Source organism: Accipiter gentilis, chromosome 8 (assembly GCF_929443795.1).
Source record: "Accipiter gentilis chromosome 8, bAccGen1.1, whole genome shotgun sequence".
In the NCBI taxonomy this organism is placed as follows: Eukaryota; Metazoa; Chordata; class Aves; order Accipitriformes; family Accipitridae; genus Astur; species Astur gentilis.
Genome location: NC_064887.1, coordinates 27,409,366 through 27,422,114, shown reverse-complemented (window position 1 = coordinate 27,422,114; position 12,749 = coordinate 27,409,366). Strand labels below are relative to the sequence as shown.

The window sequence follows — 12,749 nt, the reverse complement described above, 5'->3', positions numbered from 1 at the left end:
ATAAGGCATGTATGGAATTCATCTTCAAATGGAAAATAATGTCCCTCAGATGTGCAAACTGTACTGGGGACTACAGGTAAATTAGGCTGTGAATACCAAACATATCATACTGGTTGACCTATTAAATCATCCCAGAAATTTCCCCATTCAAAAGGCTCATGTTTCATCATGTCCTTGGAAATGAAAGATAACAATGCCACAGTGTTAGACTCAAAATTCATATTTCCTGTCTTGATACTTATGCAGCTTCTCAAGCATATGCTCTGCTTAAAGCTAGGATTACAACTCTGCACATTTATGGAGCACAGATGTTCTCAGTATAAAGTAAGTTAACTACTGATCTGTGCCTTCTTATTTTTCAGTTTTAATTTAAATTTGACAGTTTTGACTGTTGCATAACAATATCATAAAAGAAACTCAATAGTGTAGATTTAGAGAAGCTTCACTATTAGGCTGTAAAAATAATCGTTGACATAAGGATTCTACCTAGAAAGGCCTCATGATTGGCAGTCACATACTTCCTCAGAGGCATTTTACCCTTCCTATATGTACTTTTTGGCCAGTAGATGATGGAAACATATACATCCTTATTGCCAAAGTATGTTCCAGTTACTGGAAAGAGTAATAAGTGAGATAAACAATATAATGGATTCATATTACACAGAAAACTTTCCAGGTCCTTCTCCCCCTCTCTCAAATACTGTTAGTATGCACAAATATCTGTAAATGTTTAAGTGAGACAGAAATAAAGTGATTCAGTATCATATTACTCAGCTTTTCAAGATTAATTCTCTTAAATATCTCAGGTATGTCAATATTAGGCAGAAAGACAAAAAAAGCAAGCCCCTCCAGATACAACATAATCTAAAGGACAGAAAAATGCATCATATCTTCGAACAATAGGGACATTTCCCCATTTTTCCCATTTACTTCTCTTTTATTTCAGCCTATCCTAACAGGATACTATAAATCAAAGTTTCTACATTATACCAGTTTTTCCCCAAAAAAATTTATTCTGATTTTCATTAAGCACTTCACTCAACAGAAAATCACTCAGTTCCATTTGTTCAGTATTGATTTTTACCTCAAAAACTTCTTCATCCAGAATTCTGGTTCCAAAGACAGTGATGCCATTGGTGTCCACAACTGTTTTGTCACTTCTTTCAAGTGGTTTTGTAGTTTTTTTGTTACAGTCAACAATCATTGTAACACTTTTTTTCTCCACACTAATAGCTACTCGATGCCACCTAATAAAAAAAACAAACCATAATTCTACTGTAATTTATGTTTTTAAAACTAAGTCATTGTGTTTTTATGAAGAGTTTATTGCAGATTGTGCACCAATCAAGTCACAGATAAAATTTTAAATGTCTCCATTTATTTCCTTCTTTCATATGTGCACAAATGTACACGGTTTTGTCTATTCACTGTACAATTTCTGTCCCTCAGTACAAAAGAATCTTATCCATAGCTTATTGTGAATATCTATATAAGATGAAGTTCAAGCTGACCTTTGAAGCTTTACCCAGAGAACATTAGTAAACTCAAGTTAAAAGCGAGTGCACTGTTTACATTTTATTAGATTGAACGATCTGATAGAAGATTTTATTTTTACGAATGTGTTTGATTTTTCAAATTACTTAAGGAATTAATTGTGCAAATATATTTAATCCAGCACCTTATCCATTGTTATTTAGATTTTACTATTTGTTCTCTGTGATCAATCCCCAAAATTTTACCATGTTCTTTTGCTTATTTGAACGTATCCTATAGCTACAGAGATTTTCCAAAGATGTACCACAGTTCCAACAGATGCTTTTCCAGATACATATACTTACAAATGCTTGCCAATATTCCTGCAACAATAGCTTTGCCTACATAAATATTCACCAAAAAGTGAATAAATTGATTCAGAATAGTGACAAATGATTTTATTTTAAAGACATTTGAGAATAAAGTTTTGTATAAAATTTGCTCAAATATACTATGCTCTTTATGACACTATATTATCATGACAGACCACATTAATTTAGTGAGACTCTCTGCTATGACAACTTAAATATCTAAGAGCAAGACCAGGACACTCTAATCTAATATGGAGAAAAACATCAAAGAATCTTTGAGAGACCAGGGCAAAAAGTGTCAAAGTATGTCATATTAGTGACTGGTAAGAGAAAGGCTGGAATCAAATTATTTTAGTTGGCATTTGTAGCACTAAGGTTGTCTAAATCACAGAGACAGATTAGATCATTCTTACAAAGAGCTTCTGTATATCAAAAGGAACACCTCAAAGCTAATGGAATCTGACTGCTAAACAGTATCACTGAGCCAGAACTCTAATTCCATGTTTTCTCTGGAACACGGTTAAACATTATCATTATAAAAGCAAACTGTCCATGCATCCTCAGGCACATTACACTGTTTACACTTTTTAAATATATCTCATTTTGAGATTAAGATTGTTGTCCCAGATCCTTCATAAAATAGCTGAGTCAGAAGAAAATTGTTGGTCTATCTTCTGAAAGCACGTAGAAGCTGAAAGCATGAAAACAACCCACTGTGGACAGGACTGACTCTAGTTGATTTAGAAGTTGTATAGTCTCACCGCAGGAAATTGTACCAAACCAAGTTCATTTTGATTTCTTCATTTTTATAAGTTTCTCAATATTTTGGGTGAAATTCTGAAACCCATGTCAAAGCTTTGTTATTTTGAGGAAGTAAATGTAAAAAAAAAAAAAAGTTTGCTGCTTTGTTTTATCACTCCTGCTAGGGAAATGCATCGAGTTTAGGTTTCATGGTATAATTCCACTCTCTGGTAATACAAGGGCTAGAAGACAATTATTTTTCTCCTTTTTTATCCTTTATTGCTTTATAAACATATTTCATTATAGTTGAATTTTTGCCCTTCCTTCTCTACTGATTCGTTTTCTTTTGCTTTAATAAAATCTCATTCTGTGTATCTCTGAAGACTGTGGCTGCTCTTCCTGGACTGCAGCACAATAAAAAAAAGACCTTTAAAAGAATGAATGTCCATTTACAAGCACTAGAATGACATTCTCAGAGAACAACTGCTTGTCTACAAAGGGAAGTTAGGTACAAATAATTAACAACTGCATTAATAATGAGAGATTAATTGCCTTTACTGACTGTGCAGTGTAGGTCCCTGCAGAACTTCAGATTAATTGTCCAGCTTATTGTTCCCTGATTTCATTATATATAGACATCTCAAACCATCTTATTTGTTTTGGTTCAGGACAGGACAAAATCTATGCTGTTTTGTCAACTTCACTCTGCCTATCACCTTCAAATGGACCAGACAGCCCTTCTAGTGAGAATATTCCCTGAGTCTTTCTGAAAACAGTGTTTCTTTCTATATTGCACAGGAAGAATCTTTATAGGTTTAGCTTTGGTGGGTTTAACTTCTATGACTATTTCTTCACTCTTGATTTATAGAAATGGCAAATAAGAAAGGTGGTTTGGCTTTATTTGTAGCTGTATATACCATTTGAAGCTGGAACTGTATTCTGTTGCAAAGGTTCTCTGATTTTGTACCACAGCAGTCCAATTAGCTGGAAATTGTGTTACTCATTTATTTAAATATTTCAGATAATTGTTCGTAAAGACCATAATCACCTATACAGTGGTCTGTGGTATTATTTTTTGTCTTAAAATTTTATACTTACTTGCCATCAGCAATGTTGACTGTTCTGAAAAGAGGATAGTCTTCTGGGGCAGGTTTTCCATTTTGGTCTTCAAACAGGAAGACAGGGGATCTACCAACTTCAACACCTACTTGCTGAATTCCTTGCTCATTGTAGATAGACAGAAGAAAGGACTGGATACCCTTTTTAGGCTTTACTGTCATTAAAATTGAAAAATCTTCTGGAAAATCTCCACCTGTAAACAAAGTGATATACACAGTTACAAATTCAGAAAAGATGAAACCATTCTTTAAAGGTTTACATTTTTCTATAATCACAGAGGATCCCACATACAAACTGTTGGGGTTTTCTAATTCTCCTAAATGAATACATAAAGAATCACACCAGGAAAATTTTTTCTCTCTTTTTTTTTGTTTGTGGTCTCGCTTTAATTCCTGAAAGATTTACCTTAATGGTTCTTAAAAACATGACTTGTAAACCTATTGTGAATTTATGTAATAATACAATATATGAAAGAACTATGATAGTTTCACATTCATTATTTTTTCTATTCATCTTCTTTTTAGCTATCTTCTAATTTTAAAGCATGCACTACAATTTCACTCAATAAGTATTTATATTATAGCAAATATGTTCCCAGGCACTTCATCTCCCTTGATAACACTTGTTTTAATTTCTCTCTCATAATATATATTTGAGTCCTTCTAGAATAATATTGTGCATAACATTGAAAAAATTACATAACTGGTTTTATTTAATAGGAGCCTTAGGCAATATCAAAGAACACTTAATTTTCATTTATTCCCTGATGCTTTCTCTTTGAAGTAGAGATTATATATCAATCATTGTTTCATCCTTTACAACTAGAAATAAACAAAATTAAAAGTGGGTATAGCTTGTTTATAAAGGACGGACTGAAGTTTGTACTCAGTACTGCTCCTGTTGAATCTAGTGGTAAATCTGCATTTCACTTGATGTGAAAGTCTGTTAGGCTTAATAACGAATGAAGTGTAAGACTGAGATTCTAAAATTCAGAATAAACACTGGATCTGTGTGGATTCAGCTGCAATTTGACATGCAAGAAATACACAGATTAGAATCTAATCGTAATGTTGGCAATGAATGTAACTGTAACTTTGCATGCGTGAGAGTGGGTAAAAAGTTCTTAAACATTTTAATAATATAATACAGTAAGTTTTAATAAAATAATATGTTACATTTTTGTAATGAATAAATGTATGTAAGACTTCAACATCAAAAGCTGACTTAGGAATTGCTTCTTCCAATGGAGAAAATATAAGACTGTTTCCAAGACGAGCCTTGTGGGAAAACTCTTTCATGACTCTATGGAGCCTTCCGTAAGGTCAAGGTATTGATGGCGTTAACTCTTTAGTTACAATATGTAAACAAAATGCATAAAATCTTCATTGCTTTTTAAATGACATACTACTCTTCTAAACCAGAAAATCCCTAGTCTTACACTTATTATATTGTCTGCTGCAATGTTGTTTTATGTGCTTTCTACCATCTTTTTAACTTTTTTCATAGAAGGTTGTTGAAACACTGTAGTAATATAGACCACTTTAGGGCTTGTTTTAACAGCTTATTTTGAAGGGATCAAAGCTCAATAAATAGGAAACATTTCATTTACTCTGGTGAGCCTTTGGTCAAGTTTTTTAATGACAAAGTAAAGCTGCTAGTTTACACATTAAACTGTATGTTATAGCTTTTAACATCAGAGTAAAGAGATGTAAAAAAAGGAAAAGAAAGAGAAAAGCTGACTGTCAACAAAGGCCAAAGAAATTATTTGAAAAGTACTAAACACGTGCCCTGTCTGCACTGTTAATCTGAAAGATATGTTGAAAATGCTTATGGCAGGTGACACTAATTCAACCAGTCTGGGCATGTGCTCTTCAAACAGATAACATCCTATGAAAAAAAACCTGGAAGCTTTCTAAGAAAGGTAGCTGAAAATGAGTCATGTGCCTCAGTTCAGTAGTTTCTGTTATTATTGCTATGACATAATATTCCCAAATGTTTTATCTTGCACCTACATCATGTAATTATAAGTAAATTTCCTCCAAATACAGTTTTGATTGAAAAAGTAAAAAAATGAATGACATTCTAACATGTAATACTTTATGTATTGCTATGTATATATAGTTCTTTGACACATGTCTGGAATAGTTATTGAAGTCTTCTCAACTACTTTTAAATTTCTTGTTTACTGGTATGGTTCTATTTGAACTATAATCAAAAATAACAATAATAATTGGAGGGAAAATTGCTAGAAAAATCTTTGTATATATCTGGGTTGCCACTCCTGTCATTCCTATATGCTTTTGTAAAAGATAACTAAGAGCATATAAACAAACAGTACAACAAAAATCCAAGCAGGTATCTTTAGAATTACATAATGCCTTCCAGTCAGTGAAATCAATGCTTATTATATTCTGGAAAGTTGGAAAATATTATCAGATCCATTTTTAAAAGATGGATATATTGATGCTCCCAGCTTTTGCCATTCAGAGATCCCTTAGAGCTACAGTAGCTAAAAGATACGTATACTTCCTGATGAGTTACAGGAGTTAGATGAAGGCAAGCGTAGGATGCATTAGAACTTGTATTGTTTAGCTAAAATGATGTCTCACAATTTGGTCTGATCTGGGATATCTTCTGACTACTACAGAGTGTGAGTGAGTAATGCTTCTTTATTTGTCTCCTGCACAGAGAAGCGTTACAACAGATTGGTAAAATCAAGCAAACTCATTCCAGTTGTAAAGCAGAAACTGAAAGCATTAATAAGAAGAGCACCTAAATTAAGGCAGTCAAAGGCTATAGAAATTTAGATGTCAGCCAACAACATGAGGTACTTATTTGTTCTGGCATTCAAGAATCATATGAACAGTTATTACTACAGCTGCCAAATCTCTTTATGCTACGATTTGATTCATGAATAAGTGCAAGACAACCCAAGCTCTCAGACTTCCAGCTCTAGACTCTCAGGCTTTGATTTAGCAGAAGGTGCTTGCACTGTTCTAAACTTTCAAAAATACCAGTGATTCCAAGTCAATTTAATCTTATGTCCAGTTGTATTTCAATGCTCATTTAAAGTTTTTTGTTGTACCACATGGCTTTAGTGACACACATTGTAAAACTCAAAATATAAATGTGCCAACTTATTACACTGTGCAACTTGTGCAGTTTTTCAATACAATGGATCATTTTTGTATTTTTAAAGGAAGAGCAGCCTATATTCTGCTAACCTTACTTAGGTGATGTAGTAATTAATTATATACATAGTTACACTAATATCAGCAAAACATTGTAGACTGTAATGTGCCATTCAGTGAATGATATTTTCAGCTGGATAGCTCTGTTAACTATATGCATCTTAGTTGAGAGGATATACTAAAAACTGAAGAACTGTGTTAAAAAATAATATAGATATTATATCTGTAGTGAATTTTGCTTTGATCTTCTTCCATGAACAAAAAAGTAGACTGATGAGTTAAGTGGACATGTAAATTATGCTTGAACTGTGTATAGCCATTTCCCATGTTCCTCTGGGAATGCACTATTATTACAAAATAATGTTCCATGCTCTTATAGATCTTGAATGATATCTACATGATTGCTACTTTGAAAGACAAAAAATGAAGTATTTTTCTTTCCCAACATCTAATCTGTATGTTTATAGAGAGACTTGTTCAAAGTCTGCATGATGTATCAAAGCAGAAAAATTAAATGTTCCTCAATTTTCATTTTTAATATTCTTATGATCATTTTCCTCAACAGTTTGGGTCAAGTGACAAGTGACAGCAAAATAATGGAATAAAAGTCTCTCCTCAACATCTGGAGAATCTTTTCCAAATTGTGATTATTTCATTCTAGAGAAATTTGAGAGAAGATAAAATCACATTACCTGCCATCCACAACTAGCCTTGTTTGTTTAGTCCCCCAAATACCCAGATACTCTTAGTTAATTCTTAACAGATGGTACTTCTGGGAATGATTTTGCAATGGCTAACCACAACTCATTTCTACCACTGCAGCATTACTCCAGGAAGTACTGCTTTTAAATGGACTGAAACTGGAGGAAACTTGCCAAAGCCACCAAATAAGCTTTCCATTAGACAGCATTGTGAAAGAACAGGTAACGTGGCTTACACACCAATTCTGCCAGTGACACAGAATTTGATGAAGAGCTTTTTAACTGAAGCCAATAAAAACTGATTCATTCAGCAGATAAAGAGCATGTCCTGTCATCCGTATGCAGGCCCAGCTCTAGGGATAACAGAATTGTTTTGTGGTATTGATGATGGACTGCATGCTGTGCTTTAGATACCATAAAAACATAGGCAGTAAGATAATCTACCAAAGTAATAGCTTTCTGACAGTCTTACCTGGGTACAGCTGCTTTGTTGGGGCACTCAGCTGTGCAGCTTTTGAAACTCTGTAGGCAACATCCGATCCTTTTGAATCCCTCCTGTTTGTGCAAAATCCCGCTGTCCTTGATACTCCTTCTGGTGAATTGTGAAATTCTAATGCTTTTAGCACATCAACGGGTTCAGCTGGCAAAGGAAAAAAAACCAACAAAAGGAATTATTCATCCTGCATCTCTACAGTATGCAGCCTCTAAAAAGGATATTAATTTCATTGCAAAAGTATATGTGTAATCATAGCAGTAGCTGCATCCTATTTTGATTTACTGCAGATTACTCCTACACCAGAATTTTATTTTAAGAGGATTATTCATTTTAAATATATAGAGTTCATCACATCCAATGTAATTGTTATGCTCAAATTTTCGAACTACTTGACTAGACTGAAAATCACCGGTTCCCAAACGCAGAGAAACTTGGTGATTGAAACTTACAACACATTCTTTCAGTGCGTGATTTCTAAGAAGCAGAACTGATTTTAATAGTGCACAAAAGTATCAGAAGTATTCAGCTACAAATAATCTACCATCAGAAACTCGTCTGTTGCTCACATTAAAATATATTCTGATTACATATGATTGCTTTCTCAGACAAAAAGTTATAAGGAAGAAGCTAATCTTGTTTCTCATTGAGTTAGAGAAAGAAAAATGTACCTGCTTTGCCTGCAAGGAGTCAATGGACTGAATCACAATCTTTTATTATTTCCAAGTTAAAATTCAAATGGACTTGATTTGTACTTTAGAGCCCAAGTACAATCAGGTTGCATTTATGCTCAGAGTCTAACAATTTAAAGTTGAAATCCAGAGCTGCTATTGCACTGATATTCATAAAAAAAATTTTTTAATAGATAATATATAAATAAAAAAGCCAACAACAAAGCTTCAATCTATAAAAGCTCACCATGGCAAAAGGGCCAAGTACTGAATGGACAAGCACTACAACAGAGGCAGTGAGAGAATACAGTTTGCCTACTGTATATCTTTTCTCTTAGAAAAAAGTAAGGTGTTCATTCTCATACTCCCTACAGATCATGACTTCAGTAACTTTTTTTTTTTGAGTGGAAACAGAATTTCAACAGACCATTTTTTCACTTAGACTATTCTGCATTTTTTATGTTGGCAAACTCATAACCACTTTACCTAGAAATACAAAGTTTTACATGACTTTCAGTGTTAAAGCTGAGAAATGTGTTTGGTAAATCTGACCCTTCTTCATGTTTTTGAACTGCACTGTGGCATTAACTATAGCTAATTTATTTTCTTATGTGTCAACAAATATCAACTTAAGGCCCAAAATTCACTGTGTGCAAATATTCAACTGTTTGAACAACTATTTGCAAACAACAAGTGAAAGAGTGTAAAAACATAGGCAAAGTGATATTCTGATTACACTCACTGATAGAAACGTATCTACCTTTTTCTTACTATTTGTACAGTCCTAGGCAGTGATACTATTTTTTTTTTTGTCACTGTAGTATCTCATAAGTCACATTAGTATATTCACTATCAATAGCAGATGTGAACAAAGTTTAACCAGCCCATCCTATTCATCTCTTGGCATTGCCAAATATGAAGAACTCAACTTTGTGGTTAAACCTATCTTTGAATAACACGAGAAGTATATTCTATAAAAACAAAATCTGAGGTTTTCTCAGCCTAGAATGCACATAACTTGTCTTAAAATATATTCAGAAGAAAATGCTTGTGAGCTTCTTTAATTTTTTTTCACATCACGCAACTTCTCATTTCCTTCTTCCATCAGATCGTGTTATCAAATATAAATCCAACAGCTAATGTTTGTTGCAAGCTAATACATTTTGAATGAATGCTACAGTATACACCTGAATTTACTTAAAATCTACATACACTGCAAATTCAAGAAATTATATTTAAACATTCTAAAAAGAAAAGTTTCAAGAGCATGCAAATTCTGAAACAGTCTTACCTCTCTGTTAAGTACTGACTAAATGATTTTAATGGATATAATGTATTCTTTATAGGTATTCAAAACAATTTTAAAATTACTACCATACTGAAGGAACTGCCACACTTTTTTTCTGGTAACGAATGGCTATTTTTGCAGTACCTACAATAATTTGAACCAGTAAAGTAATGCAGAACCAGTCACTGCAAATATTAGTAAAAATTCCAAGTCGCTGTATAAGTCAACCACTGCTACATTCCTTTTTCCTTTGCTCTATTCTATAATTTATACCAGATTCTTCATTATTTTTTTGAATAATGGCTGTTCTTTGCCTGGCTGACTGGGAGACTATTCACCCATAAACAAGATTATTCATTACTCCCTGCTAGCTCTGCTGCTAAAAAGCTTCCAGACAAGAAACAGAATAATAATAGAAGAGAACAATCTGCAAACCACAAACTCCAAATAATAAGAACAAACATTTTGTCAATAGTCCATAGATGACATTTATTTCTGCAAACTGTGATTCACAAAATGTAAATAGCAAAAACATTAGTCAGTTTACAAGGATTTCTAGAAATGTAACTTGTCATAGAAATTACAAGTTATATGAAGTAACTTATGCAAAAGAGGCAATTAGTCTATGTCCAGATATAATATGGCTGACTTACTAAATATTTACAGATCACAAGTAGCAGAAACTGCTCCCCTAATTTATATAAAAGATTTCAGATAGCCACTCCGACCAATAGTTAAAAAGTAAAGAAGTTCTTTAGAAGTCTTTAGATAAACCAGGCAGGAATGTATAAGGTTTAATATGCTTCTTCACAAAAATTTGCTTTTGATAGAAACCTACATATCATTCAGTCTATGAAATAAACAGACTGAGTTTGTGCCTCTTCCTCATAAATGTTTTTGCAACATTCTTGTGTGTGTCATTATTTAACCCAGGCTTGACTCCTACCAAATGCCCAGATTAGGATGCAACCAATCCTATATTTCAGCTGGGAGGTAGCAGGCCTGGAAGTCTCCTCACAGCTGTTATTGCCACCTCCCAGCTGCAAACAGGCCTTACTGTGTAAAGCCCTTCTCCCCTACACTCCTCCTGTGTCATGCATAGGGCTACCACATATTGGGGTTTCTGCAGGAACACCCTCTTTTTGCTAGTGGAAATTTTGTCTCAGTGCATTCCAGGATTTTTATTTACATTTTCTGGAACTATGGCAACCTAGCTGGAGCAAGTGTTCAGTAGCCCTGACCAGGCTGCCATGACATTAGTCTCAAAATTCTTGATGAGTTCACTGTGCCTGTTCAGATGATCTGCTCAATGCCTCTACAGAAAGCACTAGACACAGTTGCTCTCAATATGCCACAAAGCACACACACGTACGAATCCACTCAAAAATAAACAGCTCTTGAAAAACAGCAGTGTAAACCAGCTGTGTTTAGAGCTGTCCTGTTTGAAGTATAAAAGACGATGAGAAGTCCTTGCACAGTCAACACTGGCCTACTTAGAAGACTGGGGTGGAGAGGTAGGAAGACAACTCACAGTCAGGGAAGAGCGTAGTCTGGAAGCTATCAGCTGAAACTGTGGCTTCTCTCTGCCAGTTTCTGTAGGTTCTGCAGTGCTCAGTGTCACTGTATCCTGGGAGCTTCAGCTCTTCCTGAAAACTGCCTCTTCTCTAGCATTCTGCTCCCACACAATTTCTGGGAATGGTTAAGAAATAGCCAGGAACAGCACCACCGCTAAGGCCATGCAGTTTGCCTGTTTCCATGGCCCACAAATTAAGATTACAACTTGTATTTATATAGAGCAACATTAATGTAACCCATATATTGGCAGATCCAGGGTCTCTCACAAGAATTTCCTTAGAGTGCATAAAGCAGCTTGCCTAAATGATTTTACCTTCTAGTCTAATTTTCTTGGATAGTTTTCTCATAAAAGAAGTAAAGGAAACTGCAAGTTAATGATATATGATGTAATGCTTTTGCATCCTTCCAATTTGGTGCTAAGATTTAAGATGGCAAGGAAATAACCAACAAATAAGTGTCATGCAAACAGCTACGTTCAGCAGTTCTTGGGGTGCAGTTAATGCTCCTTATGAAACCTTGACATCAGCTTTGAAAACTCAACTCTGTTTGCCATGGCAAATTTGACAAAATACAAGAACCAGACCCTAAAATTGGGTCCTTTCATGCAGATGTTTATGGCCACGCTGCACTGCTGCTTGAAGGCCACCTCCTGCAGGCAAGCCACGAGATAACCCTTTGAAAAGAAGCCTGTGTTCATGAGGGCAAGCCTGCATTTTTCAGATTAAGCTCTCCTGAGTTTCAGACTGCAATCTAAAAGCAAGTTTCCACTGTGCTACTTTTCCACTGATGGAGAACAAACTGCAAGAGAACATTCTTCTCACTAAATATTATAGTGCAAAGTTCAACAGCATATGTCCTTGATTCAAAAAAGTTGAGAGACATGTGCAACTTTCACTGCCACTAACAGACTACACAGTAGTAGCCAGATGAGAAGTGTTTAAAAGTGCTGGGATTTCTGGAATGGCAAGAAGAATTCCTAAAAAATCCCTTTTTAGAACACAAAATTGTGTGAGATGGGAACCTGAGTGCCCTAGTATCTTTCAAGACACCAAAATGTCAATCATTTAGCTCCAGCATAAGTTTTTGGTTTTCAAACATAAAGAAGGTAAAGCACACACACACACAA

General features: G+C 34.5%; 1 protein-coding gene across 6 annotated transcripts in view; it reads right to left on the bottom strand.

Annotated features, from left to right (window-relative positions):
* The window catches only part of COL11A1 (collagen type XI alpha 1 chain), a 164,285-nt gene that overhangs the window by 138,739 nt on the left and 12,797 nt on the right, over positions 1–12,749 (bottom strand). For all 6 annotated transcript variants that reach the window (XM_049807754.1, XM_049807759.1, XM_049807755.1 and 3 more), the window contains exons 2-4: positions 8,069–8,236; positions 3,684–3,897; positions 1,085–1,247 (exon numbers count right to left, since the gene is read on the bottom strand). In XM_049807754.1, the coding sequence (XP_049663711.1) occupies positions 1,085–1,247; positions 3,684–3,897; positions 8,069–8,236 (545 nt within the window). The remainder of the gene's footprint in view (positions 1–1,084; positions 1,248–3,683; positions 3,898–8,068; positions 8,237–12,749) is intronic.